The 19,252-nt window shown below is 35.8% G+C and overlaps 1 protein-coding gene across 5 annotated transcripts in view; it reads left to right on the top strand.

Annotated features, from left to right (window-relative positions):
- LOC123535830 (pleckstrin homology domain-containing family A member 7-like) overlaps positions 1–18,716 on the top strand; it is an 80,811-nt gene extending 62,095 nt beyond the window's left edge. For 4 of the 5 annotated variants that reach the window (XM_053527560.1, XM_053527559.1, XM_053527558.1 and 1 more), the window contains 3 exons: positions 346–479; positions 15,654–15,802; positions 18,221–18,716. In XM_053527560.1, coding sequence (XP_053383535.1) covers positions 346–479; positions 15,654–15,802; positions 18,221–18,501 — 564 coding nt within the window. In that variant the 3' untranslated portion in view covers positions 18,502–18,716. Of the gene's footprint in view, positions 1–345; positions 480–5,005; positions 5,031–15,653; positions 15,803–18,220 lie in introns of all 5 variants that reach the window. The other variant, XM_053527557.1, reaches the window with a different exon arrangement.
- The last annotated feature ends 536 nt before the right edge of the window (positions 18,717–19,252 follow it).

The raw sequence follows: 19,252 nt of genomic DNA, 5'->3' as shown, positions 1-19,252 counted from the left end.
ATGGATTTTCGTAAAACTGGCCACATTTGTTAACCTTATCAAGAAGACATACAGAAAGCACAATGCATGTCACGATTGTCAAAGGCCAAGGTCACAATTTAAGGTCAGAGGTCATTATCACAACATTTTACTTGGCTAGTATCAAAGTGTATCTGGGGGTATTAATCCTCATTCGTGATAGCTCTTAGGTAATCCATTAAATTTAGCAATAAAGATAATATTGAAATATTTATATAAAAAAAATAGGTTTTCTTAATACTGTAGCATCATTTTAAATACTTCTGATAGTTACTAAAAAACTGTTGAGAGAGATGTTGAGTAAAAATCTTCTAAATTCTGTTTCAGTTGTATTTCCCAGAGAAAGTAGAAATTCCAGAACGTTACATTCCTGACTCGGATGACGAGAGTATAACGGAGGAAGAGAAGGCACATCGACGAGAAAAGGCGAATAAAATCAAGAAAATTCTTACACAACAAAGGTAGTATTATCTAAGCAGTTTTATAGTTTAATAAATTGCCAGTACGTACAGCTTTTTCTATCTGGAGATGCAAGAAAATTTAGGAGTCAAACCACAAAATCATAGTTACATAAATCATGGAATGAACTGAATGAAATCGTCTTGTGACGTAAATGTGTTATGTCCTTTGCTAACAGTAAATGTCCGTGTAAAGTGGTGGGGTTAATACAACTTTATTCAAATCCTAACTTCAGTTCTCTGAAATAGTAGATTGCTTTAAGAGAATTGTTGAAACATGATAAATTTCTTTGGATCGTCTGTATAGCATGCTTTCGTCTACATAAATATTTCCACCTGACGACAACATGTGTCTTTTTCTCCATTACACAGACATGCATTTTCATGGCCCTCTTCGAAGGAGGAGGGGTATATTGTTTTACAGATGTCGGTTGGTCGGTATGTAGACCAATCCGTTTTCGGATGATAACTCAAGAACGCTTGGGCCTAGGATCATGAAAGTTGATAGGGGGATGGGGAGATTGGTCATAATCAGCAGATGACCCCTATTGATTTTGAGATCAGTAGGTCAAAGGTCAATGTCTCAGTGACACGGAACAGTTAAACGGTTTCCGGATGATTTCTCAAGAATGCTTTGGCCTAGGATCATGAAAGTGGACAGGGAGGTTGATCATGACCAGCAGATGATCCCTATTGATTTCAAAGTCAGTAAGGTCAGTAGGTCAAAGGTCAAGGTCGCAGTGTCCCGGAACATTAAATGGTTTCTGAATGTTAACTCAAGAACGCTTGGGCGTAGGATCATGAAAATTGATAGGAAGGTTGGTCATGACCAGCAGATGACCCCTATTGGTTTTGAGGTCTGTAGGTCAAAGGTCAAGGTCACAGAGACCCAGACCACTTAAATGGTTTCTGGACGATAACTTGGGAACGCTTGGGCCTAGGATAGCAAAACTTGATAGGAAGGTTGACCATGATCAGCTTATGTCCCCTATTGATGTTGAGGTTAGTGACCCGGAACAGTTAAACCATTTCCAGAAGATAACTTGAGAACGCTTGGGCCTATGATCACGTAACTAAATAGGGAGGTTGATCATGACCAGCAGATGACATCTGATTATTTTAAGGTCAGTAGGTCAAAGGTCAAGGTCACATTTACCCAGAACAGTAGAATTTCTGTGTACAGTGACCAAATAATTTCTGTTCCTTGTGCAATTACTGAATGCATCAAGGGGGGCATTTTGTGTTCTACGAGCTCTTGTTGGCATTTAAATAAGAAAAACAAAATTATGCTAAAATATCACCTATATTCTTGTGCTTTTATGTAGTGGACCCGTAATAGCAGTCGGCAATTTACGTCATCTCCGTATGCTAATTTGGCATTCTTCGGTTTTTAGCTCACCTGTCACATAGTGACAAGGTGAGCTTTTGTGATCACCCGTCGTCCGTCGTCAGTCCGTCCGTGCGTCCGTCCGTCTCGTGCGTCCGTGCGTCAACAATTTCTTGTCTGCACGATAGTGGTTTCATTTATGATTTTATTTTAACCAAACTTGCACACAACTTGTATCACCATAAGATCTCAGTTCCTTTCTTGAACTGGCCAGATCCCATTACAGGTTCCAGAGTTATGGCCCCTGAAAGGGCCAAAATTAGCTATTTTGACCTTGTCTGCACAATAGCAGCTTTATTTATAATTTGATTTTTACCAAACTGGTACACAACTTGTATCACCATAAGATCTCGGTTCCTTTCTTGAACTGGTCAGATTCCATAATGGGTTCCAGAGTTATGGCCCCTGAAATTGCCAGAATTAGCTATTTTGACCTTGTCTGCACAATAGCAGCTTTATTTATGATTTTATTTTAACCAAACTTGCACACAACTTGTATCACCATATAACTTGGTTCCTTTCTTGAACTGGCCAGATCCCATTATGGGTTCCAGAGTGATGGCCCCTGAAAGGGCCAGAATTAGCTATTTTGACCTTGTCTGCACAATAGCAGCTTCATTTATGATTTGAATTTACTCAAACTTGCATAAAACTTGTGTCACCATAAGATCTCGGTTCCTTTCTTGAACCGGCCAGATCCCTTAATGGATTCAAGAGTTATGGCCCCTGAAAAGGCCAAAATTAGCTATTTTGACCTTGTCTGCACAATAGCAGCTTCATTTATGATTTGATTTTAACCAAACTTGCACAAAACTTGTATCACCACAAGATCTTGGTTCCTTTCTTGAACTGGCCAGATTCCTTCATGGGTTCCAGAGTTATGGCCCCTTAAAGGTCCAAAATTGGCTATTTTGGCTTTTGCAGCCATATAGAGACTTCATTTATGGTTTTATTTGATACAAACTTCCAAAATATCTTCAACAACAATAAATCTTGGATTCCATGACAAATCAGATCCATTCGTAGGTTCCAGAGTTATTTTATATCTGATTACCTCCCCTGATTGTAATCAAAATGGCTTTATATCAGTAAGTACTTATAGGACTTATTTGAAATTTCATTATTGTCATTAGTTGGACTGAGCCAATGAGGGTAGATAACTATGGACTGATTTTATGTCAAATTACCTCCCTTTATTTCAAATTAAAATGGGTATATCTCCGTAACTAATTACGTATGTCAATAGATTTATTTGGCAGATCCTTCTTTTGTTAACTTACAATCATTTTTCCTTACAATCAGGGGAGGTTATGGCCCCTGAAAGGGCCAAATTAGAATGGGTATATCTCCGTAACTAATGTAGTGACAGGGCGAGCTTTTGTGATCGCCCTTCGTCCGTCGTCCGTCCGTCCATCGTCTGTCCACAATTTCTTGTCTGCACGATAGAGGTTTCATTTATGATTTTATTTTAACCAAACTTGCACACAACTTGTATCACCATAAGATCTTGGTTCCTTTCTTGAACTGGCCAGATCCCATTATCGGTTCCAGAGTTATGGCCCCTGAAAGGGCCAAAATTAGCTATTTTGACCTTGTCTGCACAATAGCAGCTTTATTTATGATTTTATTTTTTTCCAAACTTGCACACAACTTGTATCACCGTAAGATCTTGGTTCCTTTCTTGAATTGGCCAGATCCCATTATGGGTTCCAGAGTTATGGCCCCTGAAAGGGCCAAAATTAGCTATTTTGACCTTGTCTGCACAATAGCAGCTTCATTTATGATTTGAATTTAACTAAACTTGCACACAACTTATATCACCACAAGATCTTGGTTCCTTTCTTGAACTGGCCAGATTCCGTTATGGGTTCCTGAGTTATGGCCCCTGATAGGGCCAGAATGAGCTATTTTGACCTTGTTTGCACAATAGCAGCTTCATTTATGATTTGATTTTAATCAAACTTGCACACAACTTGTATCACCACAAGATCATGGTTCCTTTCTTGAACTGGCCAGATTCTATCATGGGTTCCAGAGTTATGGCCCCTTAAAGGTCCAAAATTGGTTATTTTGGCTTTTGCAGCCATATAGAGACTTCATTATGGTTATATTTGATACAAACTTCCAAAATATCTTCAACAACAATAAATCTTGGATTCCATGACAAATCAGATCCAATCGTAGGTTCCAGAGTTATTTTATATCTGATTACCTCCCCTGATTGTAATCAAAATGGATTTATATCAGTAAGTACTTTTAGGACTTATTTGAAATTTCATTATTGTCATTAGTTGGACTGAGCCAATGAGGGTAGATAACTATGGACTGATTTTATGTCAAATTACCTCCCTTTATTTCAAATTAGAATGGGTATATCTCCGTAACTAATGAAGATACTGATCCGAAATTTCATTTATGTCAACAGATTTATTTGGCAGATCCTTCTTTTGTTCACTTACAATAATTTTTTTTTAAATTACTTCCTTTTTATGTTACTATAAATAGCTTATTTTTAGTAACTTTTTTATTATTGGCCGTAGGGAAAAACCGAGACCACTTTTCTGTGTTACAACATGGATTTTACCTCCAATTTTTAGGTGCATTTTGACATATCTGTACCTTGTAAGAATTTTTTTTTCTTTTTGGTTAAATTTCTTCCCTTTGTTGTTCCTGTCCTTTGGACTTAGATATTTTTTCTGAGGACCTTCTTGTTCTCAAGTGCAATGATAACAGGTGAGCGATATAGGGCCATCATGGCCCTCTTGTTAAGGAAAGTCAAATGCATGCTAAAATACAATAAAGAGTGCCAAGTAATTTAACATAAATACATAATCGCACGGAAATTGCCTAATGTCATTACGGGTCTACTAAGTTAAGGATGTATTCTTGAATCTGAGTGTGCATCTTGCATGCATAAATTTGCTCCATGTCATGCAAATATAAATATAATCTCACCCCAACCTTTTCAAGCCTTGAAATCTAAAAAAAATCGTTAAACAGTAAATTCCTCTTTGCCTAGAGAGTTTTGCATTTTGTAAACAAACAGACCTCTTTTAGCTTACATACAGCATTTTGTAAACAAACAAACCTCTTTTAGTGTGCTTACAACATTTTCTAGAACTATTTGCTCTATTTCCACTAGTCGTTACCATTACCCACCTTTAGAGGTAAGTGGCATGCCGAGTATAAAATAACGTAACTTAATGGTCCGTATTCACCAACGTTCAATGTCCAAAATTACCATCTTGGAATATGCATTGAAAACCGTAACCTAAAGTACTTAATTGAATAATTGTAGAAAAAAAGTCTATATAGCAACATTCAGTTTATGTATTTCTGTGGTTACGCAATACAGTTTATAACCAAGTACTGAAAAAAAAATCAATTCACTGCAAACTTTATATTCCCTATTGATATCTTCTGAAAGTTGAAACTAAATGTTTGTTTTCAAGTTTTAAAGTCTTGACCGTTGAACTTTGGTAAATTACGGACCTGGTATTGCATCTTGAACTGCGTAATGTACGTAACTGTGTATTGTGGAATGTATGCCACTAAAACACTCTACAACATTGTTTACATGGCATCTTTTATGCATCTGTCATTTTGTTGCCTCCTGTAATTTCATATATTTTTGTGTTACCCTAATTTTGCGAAACTGAGGTTCTTAATCCAAAAAGTCATTAAATTTAGAAATAGTCTTATTGTACATTGTTCATCTTTGTTGTTTATAGTTGTTTTTTTTCAAAACTCTTGGGTTTCACAGTTAGGAAGAATTCCTACGAAATTTTACTGACTTTACAGTATGTTGTAACATTTGTACAAAAAAACAAAACTTTGGGCTTTTTTCTTGGATAGAAAATATCTTGCAACAAAGACATTGATTTGAAGTGATACTTACTTATCAATAATTATATACCAGTATTTGTGCTTAGATATGTAGTTATATGCTATAATCTGCAGTCATATAAGTACATGCTGTGTCTGCCTACTTAGCTCGGTGGGAAGAGTGCAGGTCCCCGGACAAGGCGTATGTTATCGTGACGATTGAAAAGACATTGTGTCTGAAATCATTAATCCTCCACCTCATTCGGGGAATTTGGCAGTTACTTGCGGAGAATAGGTTAGTACTGGTACAAAATCCAGGAACAGTGGTTAGGTAAACTTCTTGCTGTTACATAACTGAATTTAATATTATTAAACCCAAAGCAAACAAAAGATATTTGCTGTATACTACAGTCATGTAGATATACATGCGCTACTTGCGTGTTATACTATGATCTAAGAAGTCAGTGTTTGCCATTATTTCATTTGGAGTACTATCATTTAGTACTATTATCAAATTAGTGAAGACCGTGAGGTATATATATAATTGATTGGCAGTGACATCGTATAAGCATTGGCATCTTAAAAGGGCAAGGAAAGCCTGACAATAAATTAATAACTTTATATGAAAGCCATTCTCAAGCCTTTCATAACGCTGAAAGAAGTTTTAAAATCGGACCATTATCGAAAACGATATGGCAATTTGAAACTTACTAAAATGGCTGATCATGGAGGCAGCCGTTTTAGTGTAGAACGTGGTGATTTCTTTAATTATAGCTGGAAAAAATAGACAGATTATTTTACAGAAATAAGTAAATTAAGATTAAATACATATCTAGAAATTTAATAAATCTGCCATTTTGGTTTTTGTTGCCATGGAAACAAAATGGCCACTTTTTTGGATCAAATATTCAAATGCTCATAACTTTCTGTTTTTAAGTCAGTTTTGATTTTTTTTTCACTTTTTTTAATGATTTAAAAATCCTAGAAAATGTAATTAACATGAGAAAAACATTGCCTTTCCCTTTAATGCTTGCTGATTAATCCGAGGAGAAGGGTTATTTGTAGAGAACTTTACCTTCAAGTGCTTTTATTGCCTCTCAAATTTTTTGGGCACTTACATTTACCTGTGTCAATACATCTGTCTATCTGGATGTCAATCAGTTATTGGGAATTTGTGGCCCTTGACCTATTCAGAAATATGTATAAAGGGCCAAAAGGTTTGTGTCATATATGTCTAAAAATTGATTGACCTAGAGTCATGACACCATTTAGGAATACTGTTCAGCGAGTGCCCCATCCCCCTCCCCGCTCCCAAAAAAAAAAATGTTTCACCTTTTCAGTTTCTTAAAGCTTGCATTTCTTGATGATGATTTGTAGTATCCATACGACCCCCCCCCACCCCCAAAAAAAAAAGAAAAAAAAAAAGACCACAAATGACTCACACCCCAGCTGGAGGTATAATAGTCTTGCATTGCCATCAAGTAACATATCACCGTACAGTGACAGGAAGTCGGGACACCAGTGTCATATGGACACACATCAAGATTAGATTTTAATTTACATAATGCATAACAGACATATCAGAAGCCCTAACAGGGGCCAAGATTCTTACTTTAATAGTCCATTTAATTGGCTCAGCAAGTAGAGCGCAATCGAAAGGTTGAGCATTTAGTCCCCTTTCTAGGTTAAAGAAAGACATGTTTGAAGACATTCATGCTCCACATCTTAAATACATTGTATGTGGGGAAGCTGTCAAATTACTTTCTGAAAAATGTGAGTTCTGCTGCTGAGAATAATGAACAGATGTTACAGTACTAAAAATGATGTTTGACTTTAACTGAAAAATGGTGTTTGACACTTACTGAAAAATAGTGTTTGACTCTTACTGAAAAATGTAGAGCTATTTTTATCTTTATGAAAAACAACAGAAAAATCGCCTTTATAGTTAATGCATTTAAATCATTGACTAGGTTTGACGTTAAGTTTTTAATATTAATAACTGATACTTTTATGTATTTTATCTCCAGCAATTGGTAAGTGTCCTGTTTGGTTGCTATGGTTACAGAGGTCAAGGGTCATCACAATTGTTGTTGTTGTTGTTTTGCAAATCACCTGTTTTGATAGAGATTTTGTTAGTGCACAGTTGTTGACTTGGCATTGTTTCCTAATATATCATGTTATTGTAGCTAGATTTCTAAGTTATGTTTTGGCTATTTTGTTTTGTAATACTTCACCTGAGAGTTACATGCTCATGGTGAGATTTTAGGATCATGGGATAATGGAAGACAATTGTTACACTAGTAGAGATTTTTTCAGCCATATGTCTTTTAGATAGTTGCTTTAAAAGAAGCAGCAGTTTGGCTTCGGGGACCATCTCAAGAGTTTATATTAACTGTAGACACGTAAATATAAGGGGGTCAGATTTATCAGGGACATAAATAGATGTATACATTATTAAACAGGATGCTAAAATTATTTTACTTAAACTTTGCTATATTGATGACTAAATTGCCATAAATAAGTGCAGACATTGATAGGATAGAGAATGGTTGGACCCTCGCGGCTGACAGGGTTTGAAATTTCACTAAGGATGTAGAATTCATTTATGCGTAGAGCCGTTCCAGCTGGCATATGGAATGTCAGTGGTTCTACCTATGTATGATCTGCCCACGATGACATAATTCCTGGAAGAGCACCTGGTGTCTTTTCTCCGGAATCAAAACTTGGAAAATCACCAGTATGATTTGTAATTTTGTTGACGTGATGCTAAAACCAAAAAAAAAGGATCAGAATTGTTCTATTCTCGTCTTCATTACCATGTCTCTGCTTTGCTTTTGTTAATGAACTGTAATACAGTCTGATATTTACACCAGTTTATCACTCTCCTTGTATTTTTAAGAGAAAAATGCATTATTTTCAGACACTTTCACCTTTCTATACCTGTAGAATTTATGTCTCAAAGAAAGAACTATTGAGAAGCAATATGCCAAAATGACTTAACAGTCGTTCTGTTTTGCCAGAAGAAGAACATAATAAATTCTTTTGAAATATGAGCTGTTAAATACATGTCAGTATTTTTTTCTAGATGAAAAACACTCATCCCATCTTAATTTCCAATTCAAACAAACATATAAATAAATTTACTAAATAGATGATCTTTCTCTGTGGCTTGACTTGAACCCAATTATGTGTCATTTTCCACCCAATGAATTGTCTCTGAAAAACTTGCTGTAATTTTGAGATTTTGATAAAGATAGAATTTAAACTGCTAAGTTTTGCAGTGGCCCGCTTCACAAAATGTCAGAGAAAAGAAAGAATCTTTTAAAGTGTTTAGTGATGTATTGTACACATCTTCAATATTCCATTAAGTACAGTGTCTTCAAACCTAATACAGTGTCCATAAACCTACTAGAGTGTCATTAAACCTAGTAGTGTCCTTATACCTGACTCTGTAAAACTGTCATCTTCATATTTATCACAAAGAATTTTCTGTTAAATATGCATGCCTTAAGACTAAACTTTCTTCCATTGATTAGAAACTACAGGACAGTACCCGAAGGACAAAAAATACACATTTGGAATTATTTTGTTACACCTGTTTCTACAGAATGGGCTTAGCGCAGATGGTTGTAACTTACAGGAAATAAAGAAGGAGTTACAACCGTTTTGCACTAAGTCCGCGAGATGTTTTATAACAGAACTGTGAAAGTTATGAAAATAATGCAATGCCTATTTATACTTATATAACTATTATATAGAAACAAAAAAGTAAAACTGATAATTAAATATAGGTTGATTAAAAAAGATCTGCATGGAACTGAAGATTGGGGTGAGGTTAACTAATACTAACAAACAGATTTAAGTGGATATTTGTGCTCATAATAAAATGGTTGTAATTGCAATACTTTTTGGTGTTTAAACGTGAGTTTAGGTAATAGAGAGGTCCGATTTCAACACTTACATGTGTATACCTATATGTTGTAAATACAGAGGTTGATTTTTGCATAACTCTGTTTTTACACATATGTATAGTGAATAGATAGAATGTGAGATACTTCTACTTTTACACTTACGTGCAGTGAATAGAGAGGGTGCGATTGTAGTATTTTTAGCTCACCTGTCACAAAGTGACAAGGTGAGCTTTTGTGATCGCGCAGCGTCCGTCGTCCGTCCGTCAGTCCGTCCGTCCGTCCGTCCGTGCGTCAGTCCGTAAACTTTTGCTTGTGACCACTCTAGAGGTCACATTTTTCATGGGATCTTTATGAAAGTTGGTCAGAATGTTCATCTTGATGATGTCTAGGTCAAGTTCGAAACTAGGTCACGTGCCTTCAAAAACTAGGTCAGTAGGTCTAAAAATAGAAAAACCTTGTGACCTCTCTAGAGGCCATATATTTCATGAGATCTTCATGGAAATTGGTCAGAATGTTCACCTTGATGATATCTAGGTCAAGTTCGAAACTGGGTCACGTGCCATCAAAAACTAGGTCAGTAGGTCTAAAAATAGAAAAACCTTGTGACCTCTCTAGAGGCCATATATTTCGCAAGATCTTCATGAAAATTGGTCAGAACGTTCACCTTGATGATATCTAGATCATGTTCGAAACTGGGTCACATGCCCTCAAAAACTAGGTCAGTAGGTCAAATAATAGAAAAACATTGTGACCTCTCTAAAGGCCATATTTTTCATGGGATCTGTATGAAAGTTGGTCTGAATGTTTATCTTGATGATATCAAGGTCAAGTTCGAAACTAGGTCACGTGCGATCAAAAACTAGGTCAGTAGGTCTAAAAATAGAAAAACCTTGTGACCTCTCTAGAGGCCACATATTTCATGAGATCTTCATTAAAATTGGTCAGAATGTTTACCTTGAAGATATCTAGGTCAGGTTCGAAAGTGGGTCACGTGCCTTCAAAAACTAGGTCAGTAGGTCAAATAATAGAAAAACCTTGTGACCTCTCTAGAGGCCATATTTTTCATGGGATCTGTATAAAAGTTGGTCTGAATGTTCATCTTGATGATATCTAGGTCAAGTTCGAAAGTGGGTCACGTGCCTTCAAAAACTAGGTCAGTAGGTCAAATAATAGAAAAACCTTGTGACCTCTCTAAAGGCCATACTTTTGATGGGATCTGTGTGAAAGTTAGTCTGAATGTTCATCTTGATGATATCTAGGCCAAGTTCGAAACAGGGTCATGTGCGGTCAAAAACTAGGTCAGTAGGTCTAAAAATAGAAAAACCTTGTGACCTCTCTAGAGGCCATACTTATGAATGAATCTCCATAAAAATTAGTCAGAATGTTCATCTTGATGATATCTAGGTCAAGTTCGAAAATGGATCACGTGCCATCAAAAAGTAGGTCAGTAGGTCAAATAATGAAAATACGTTGTGACCTCTGTAGAGGCCATATTTTTCATGGGATCTGTATGAAAGTTGGTCTGAACGTTTATCTTGATGATGTATAGGTCAAGTTTAAAACTGGGTCAACTGCGATCAAAAACAAGGTCAGTAGGTCTTGAAATAGAAAAACCTTGTGACCTCTCTAGAGGCCATACCCTTGAATGGATCTTCATGAAAATTGGTCAGAATGTTCACCTTGATGATATCTAGGTCAAATTTGAAACTGGGTCACGTGCCCTAAAAAACTAGGGCAGTAGGTCAAATAATAAAAAAACCTTGTGACCTCTCTAGAGGCCATACTTTTCATGGGATCTGTATAAAAGTTGGTCTGAATGTTCATCTTGATGATATCTAGGTCAAGTTTGAAACTGGGTCAACTGTGGTCAAAAACTAGGTCAGTAGGTCTAAAATTAGAAAAATCTTTTGACCTCTCTAGAGGCCATATTTTTCAATGGATCTTCATGAAAATTGATCTGAATGTTCACCTTGATGATATCTAGGTCAGTTTTGAAACTGGGTCACGTGCGGTCAAAAACTAGGCCAGTAGGTATAAAAATAGAAAAACCTTGTGACCTCTCTAGAGGCCATATTTTTCATGAGATCTTCATGAAAATTAGTGAGAATGTTCACCTTGATGATATCTAGGTAAAGTTCAAAACAGGGTCACGTACCTTCGAAAACTAGGTCAATAGGTCAAATAATAGAAAAACCTTGTGACCTCTCTAGAGACCATATTTTTCAATGGATCTTCATGAAAATTGGTCAAAATTTTTATCTTGATAATATCTAGGTCAAGTTCAAAACTGGGTCACATGAGCTCAAAAACTAGGTCACTATGTCAAATAATAGAAAAAACAACGTCATACTCAAAACTGGGTCATGTGGGAAGAGGTGAGCGATTCAGGACCATCATGGTCCTCTTGTTACGCTTAGTGAATATAGAGGTTTCAATAATTCTGTTGGTACATGTACAAACAGTTAATATAGAGGTTGCGATTTCCACACTTCTGTGGTACATGTACAGATAATGAATATAGAGGTTACGATTCCCATATTTTTGTGGTACATGTACAAATAGTAAATATAGAGGTTGCGATTCGTTACTCTGTGGTTCATGTACAGATAGTAAATATACTCTGAGGTTACGATTTCAATACTTACGTGGTTACCGTACATGTACAAACAGTAAATATTATGCAGAGGTTAGGATTTCAATAATTCTATGGGTACATGTAAAGATAGTAAATATAGAGGCTGCAATTTCGACACTTCTACTTTTACACAAACATGTGTAATAAATATCTATGGAATGTCTACTAAATCCAGTTGTTTGTCACACATAAACCTACACCTTTAAAACTTACAATATACGAATGTTGTATGTATGTGTACACATAAATGTATGAAATCGCTACCTCTCTTTGTGATAAAAACTGTGTCTTGGATGTTTTATTAGCTGGCCTGTCACATAGTGACAGGGTGAGCTTTTGTGATCGTCCTTTGTCCCCGTCGTCCGTCCGTCGTCCGTCTGTTCACAATTTCCTTGTGAACACGATAGAGACCACATTTTTATTTTGACTTTAATCAAACTTGCACACAACTTGAATTGGCATAATATCTCGGTTCCTTTCGAAAACTGGCCAGATCCCATCATGGGTACAGAGTTATGGGCCCCTTAAAGGGCCATAATTTGCCATTTTTGGCTTGTGAACACGATAGAGACCATATTTTGCAATCAACTTTAATAAAACTTGCACACAACTTTTATTGGCATAATATTGCGGTTCCTTTCGAAAACTGGCCAGATCCCATCATGGTTTGCAGAGTTATGGCCCCTTAAAGTGCCAAAATTTGCTATTTTTGGCTTGTGAACACGATAGAAACAACATTTTGCAATCAACTGTAATCAAACTTGCAAACAATTTATATTGGCATAATATCTCAGTTCCCTTCGAAAACTGGCCAGATCCCATCATGGGTTACAGAGTTATTGCCCCATAAAGGGCCAAACTTTGCTATTTTGGCTTTTGCAGCCATATAGAGACTTCATTTATGGTTTGATTTGATACAAACTTGCAAAATATCTTCAACAACAATAAATCTTGGATTCCGTGATAGATCTTTCAGATCCAATCATAAGTTCCGGAGTTACGGCCTCTGATTGAACCTTTAAAGAGCCAAAGTTTGGTAATCTTTACCTTGTGAACACGACAGAAGTGACATTTTATATTTGATTTTAACCACACTTACACACAACTTAAGTCACAATAAGATCTCGGTTCCTTATGAAAACCAGCTAGATTCCATCATGGGTTCTGCCCTTTCAGTCATAATAATAGAGGTTTCATTTATGTTTTGATTTGATACAAACTTGCACAGAATGATTATCTTGATGATCTCTAGGCCTGAATCGAAACTAGGTCATGTCGGGTCAAAAACTAGGTCATCAGGCCAAATTAAAGGAAAAGCTTTTTAACAGCCTAGAGGCCACATTTATGACACTGTCTTCATTAAACTTGGTCAGAATGTTTATCTTGATGTTTCTAGGCCAAATTTGAAACTGGGTCATATTGGGTCAAAAACTACGTCACCCAGTCAAATTAAAGGAAAAGCTTGTTAACACTTGTTCGTTTGATGTGCATGAAACTTGGTCAGAATGTTTGTCAGCATGAAATATCGAATGAGTTTTTATCTGGGTCATGTGGGGTCAAAAACTAGGTCGCCAGGTCAAACCAAAGAATAAGCTTGTTTACAACCGGGGGGAGGGGGGCATTTTATTTTAAATCAAAGGAAAAGCTAGTATACACTCTAGAGGCCATTTTTTTGCTCCAATCTTCCTGAAACTTTGTCGGAATGTTTGTTTTCATGAAATTTTGGACAAGTCTTTATCTGGGTCATGTGGGGTAAAATATGAGCAAATATACACTGTGATAACTTTCATGGTACAGAAATTAATGTTCTGGGAACTGATGGATTGATAAGTTTAGAAAGTAACATTTTCTGCACGGCAGTTTTGTAGTTTGAATTTTGAATAATTTAGAGAGTAGTAAATGGAAATAATTCAGTTTTCATTTGTTGCTGCTATGCTGCAACTTGTCATGAAGGTAAGGTCTTGTTGTAAATTTTTATGCCCCAACCATTAAAAATGTGTGGGGACATAATTATAGTGTTTCCCCTGTCCAGTGTGCATGCCTGTGTGCATGCATAATGCATGCATCTGTTTGTGCAAGCGTTCGTGCACAAAATCTTGTCTGACATACATGTATAACTTTGTTTTGCAGTGTCAGATATTGAAATAAATTAGCAGAAATGACCACTATAACAAGTGGATGTGTCACATTCAAGACCTATACCCCTAGCTTAACGATCACACATAGAGGTCAATGATTTAAGGTCATTTTTAGCTCGACTATTCAATAGAATAGTGGAGCTGTCCTACTCGCCCCGGCGTCGGCGTGAGCGTGAGCATCACACAAATGCGTACCACCCCAAATATTTTCAAAGTCCATTGAGATATTGCTTTCATATTTTGCATACTTGTTTACCATCATGACCCCAGTCTGTAAACAGGAGCAGACAACTCTATCAAGCATTTTGACTGAATTATGGCCCCTTTTCGACTTAGAATATGTTAATTGTAATGTAAAGTTTTACTCATAGCTTATAGTATACTATCAAGCACTGAGAGTCGAGCGCGCTGTCAACTAGCTGACAGCTCTTGTTCTTGTTTATTATATAGATTTGTTACGCATACGTGCAAACATTTACCACAACAAGATAATTAAGACCCATATCCATGACTTTATGGTCAATGTCACTCTCAGAGGTCAAAGATTTTTCTACATAAATTTTCTGAACTAGTCTATAACTTCTGTACGAATGGATGGATATTCAAGTACACCGGCAAACATATTTACCATAACTAGACAATGTGTTGCATGCAAAACCTGCTCTCTTAGCTGAAAGGTAAAGGTCACATTTAGTGGTTTTTACTTAATTTTCTTGTCCAGTCAATACTTCTTTCAGTATATAAGTTCAGTATATGTTTTTTATTGTCAGGGTGCTATTACAGGACTCAAACATCCCCTCATTAGGACATCCGTGTCTTAAGGACGCATTTCTAGTTCCAAATCAAATATACCATCTGTCGGTTTCTCTCATTTTAGGTACACTGTTTCCTCAAACAAAATCTGATATGACAGACTCGATCTTGCTCATATTTTTATAGACTTCGAAAATCTCACCTTCAGTTTACTACAACTTTTACTAAATTTCAAATCAACTGTGCATAATTATATTAAAGTTAGTGTAGAATTATTGCTAAAGTTTTGTCTGCCTAACATAAAAAATGAGCAGACGAAATTTTGTCTTACATTTATGTGAAACTATAGTCTGTTCTATTATTGATGTAACATAAAAATAGTATCACAGGAAGTTGAAAACATTTAAGGAGCTTGTGTTTTCCAGCGAGCATTGAGAAAGACCATCCCATGGGAAAATAATTGACGAAAGATTTATTATGTCTGAATAAACTGCATTTATGGGAAATATATTATTATGAACCTTTCAGCGTGCACTCCCTGTCCCAGCCGGACGTGAGCAAGGTGGCGGGCGAGGTCCACGAGCGCGTACAGCAGGAGAAACAACAGCGCGCCCTCCTGTTAGGTATCAACCAAGAGCTCGCTGAGCAGGTCAAGAGGAAATCACGACAATACGCTGGTAAACATCAATTCTTTAAGACTTGAAAAACAACAAATTTCATTTTGTTTAACATGGGAGAAAGAAATTTTATATTACTGTATCTAATAATGTGTTATGTGTTGTCATCAGAAAGAGAGAATTCCTGTGAACTTTTTACATTGCGGGTAAGCTAGGCGGACTTCCACTTTCCTGAAGTAATCAAAATATTTAGCAAACTTTTCTGCATACAGAAAATCACCAACAAAAGGTTTTGTTTTAGTTTCATTTGAAAAATGATGTTTATGTTAAGCTGTATGTGAATGGATCTTTCTATTGAATTAATTTTCAGCGATGCCTCCGCGTAAAAGGTTTAATATCTTTCTAGATTATATCTTATGCTGTCGGCAGACATAGGTGTGAAGCAGCATTTTGTCATCTAGTTTTATATTCAATATTTATATCTAGATATTTTTTAAAAATAAATACAATTCTATCGCTTTAATGTAACATAGTGAATTTTAGGATTAAAACGTGTCTTGTTGTTAATCTGCTTGGTTATGTCCAATTAGCTTCTATGTAATAAATTTGATTTGTAAAAGATTTGACCGTTTTGACTGTGAATGACATTAACATGTTTGGCTTCAATTTTCATTGTACAGGGACTAACAGGTAATTGTGTGGCCAACTAGTATAATACACTGTGTGAAACCTAACATTAGGGCTTTGCGACCGGTATGGATCCAGATCAGCTTGCATATCGAATGCAGAATCTGATGCTGAAACAGATAAACAGACAGTATGGATGTAGACTTAAACAGTCTAGATGATCCTTGCTGGTTGCAGAGCTATAATGCTGGTATTCACACAGCAGTGCTCCAATGTGATTTTGAGTAATAAGAGTAAAACCTACTTTAGCGGTCACCTCTATTAAGCAGCCAACCTGTCTTAAGCAGCCAGTGTCTGATTTTTCAAAATGGTCATTCATTTTATAAATAACCTGCATTAAGCAGCCACTTTTCTCCACTCCCTTGACTGGCTGCTTCAGACAGGTTTTACTGTAGTTAATTCTTTAAACAACTAAAGGTTCAGCGCAACATTAATTTTTGTCCACATACTTCCAGTAGGTAACTGATACGGTGAAAGGGATATTAATTGTTCTATTTTCTTCTATTATTGAAACAAAAAAAAACACGCTCTACTGTAGTTACGTTTTTTTATATTTGTTTGCATAAGTTGAACAATTTACAATGGTATACACATATTGAATAGGTAGAACATTGGTCTACGGATCGCGGGGTCGTGAGTTCGATCCTCGGGCGGGGCGTATGTTCTCCGTGACTATTTGATAAACGACATTGTGTCTGAAATCATTAGTCCTCCACTACTGATTCATGTGGGGAAGTTGGCAGTTACTTGCGGAGAACAGGTTTGTACTGGTACAGAATCCAGGAACACTGGTTAGGTTAACTGCCCGCTGTTACATGACTGAAATACTGTTGAAAAACGGCGTTAAACCCAAAACAAACAAACGAACAAACAAATACATATTGAATGGCTTGCCAGTCAATAGTCAAAACTTTGAACAAGGGCAAATTATAGTATTTGATAATTGATCAGCAAGCCAATTCAGTGTTTTATTACCTGACACCAGAAATTATTTTTAGTTTTTTAGTTTTATTTGTACATATTTGACTAATTAGCCCAGAAAACATGACAATATTTTGTTGAATATAGACCATTTAGCAGAAAATATGAACCGGCATGTTATATAATGAGTAACAAGTAAATATATAACAAAGACCTCAAGTTATCAGAAAATGATGTGAAGTCATATTTCAAAATATCATGTGACTGTAAATTTTCTCTTTTGAACTGAATCAGTCAAAAGATAGTAAAAAATGACTACATAAATTGTTTAAGGTTTTCATGACTAAAATGTTTCCTACTCAAGTACACAAAATAATTGTTGTGATCTACATAACACAGACTAAAGATATGTCCCCAGCAATCCCTAATTTCTTTGATGACTGTTAATGTTTTGAAATTTGACACTTTTATACTAAAAGTCAAAGGAAAACATCAAAATACTCACACTTCAAAACATCCTGTTGTTTTTTTTTTAATTTTGCAAATACAACTAAACTACCTCATCCCTTTTTCACTTAACAAATAACAGCTATTTGACTGCTCAGTCAACTGTACTTACAAAAATGAATTGTAAGTTCATATATAATTTATATGCTAAATATAATAAAATATAAATAATGTCTTATTTCTCATTTTTTTGTCATCAGTCGGACATCCATTGATCTATTTATGTTTTTCTTAAATGGCGTTCTTGAATTGCATGAAAAATATTTTGATAATTCATTTTAGATATTTTTCCGAGTAATGCTAATTTCTGGAATATCAGTGTGTCTAGTTACTCGTAATTATTGGTTTTTCTTTATTTACCAGCTGAAAGAAGAAAGACATGGTCGGGGACTACACACAAAGCTGACGTAGACCACGACCAGCATGCAGAAACCGACGACGAATACCACGGTGATGCTAACAATAACTCATATAACATACAGGATAATAAGGACATGTATTTTTCGGAAAACACATCATATGGGAAAGACCCGTACAGTAGTGATATTTATTCTAGCAGAGGACAGTACGGTGACAGCCCTGGATATTTTGATGCTAGCTACAATTCTACCTCGTATACCGACAGGCCAAACTTTAAAATATAACAGTGAACAAAAATTAATAATTCTGAATTTATTTTTACAATGTGCTTTTAGTTGTAGTGTCATAATGTCTATACAGTATGGAGAAAATCTATACAGTATGGAGAAAAAACATGGATTTTAATCACTAAAATGACATTGTTTTGTGTTAAAAAGACAAAATTATGTCATTTAAAGACAGCATCCATAATGCTTCGTTCTGCTTTACCCATAATGCTGTACTTCTATGATATATCTTTACAGTATTTTACATTTTACTAAATAATGAAAACATGTTTTGCTAACTTTGATTAATTCATCAATGATTTATGGTTACGTTTTTTCTTATCTTGAACTAGATCTTGTCATAGTAGCCATAGCAGTTGCCAGTCTTGCTTCGATACATGAAAACATACACAGCTACCCTATTAATTAATTCCTAATTGTACACCTTTTAACGTTTTTGTTGGTGTTTTGTTATTACTGTTTTATACAATTGGGTTCTTGAATTGAAGCCATGCTTAAGATAGCAAGCACATCAAAAGAGTCAAACAACAAAGTTTCATGTGAAAAAAATCAAAACTACAATGTTAATAAACGCATTTTCATAAATTGAATGGTCCTGTAATATATACAAGGTCTGTCATATTTGGCCACAAGCGGAAGACCAGTAGGACAGATTCAGAATATTACACGGCCATTTTGGGAACTGATGTTTCATGAAAATTTAATTGGATGTTCACTTTTCCATTTCTTAGATTTATTTGATGCCAGT

Source organism: Mercenaria mercenaria, chromosome 17 (assembly GCF_021730395.1).
Source record: "Mercenaria mercenaria strain notata chromosome 17, MADL_Memer_1, whole genome shotgun sequence".
Classification (NCBI taxonomy): Eukaryota; Metazoa; Mollusca; class Bivalvia; order Venerida; family Veneridae; genus Mercenaria; species Mercenaria mercenaria.
Note: the sequence above shows the minus strand (reverse complement) of the source record. Positions and strands in the feature narration are given on the sequence as shown.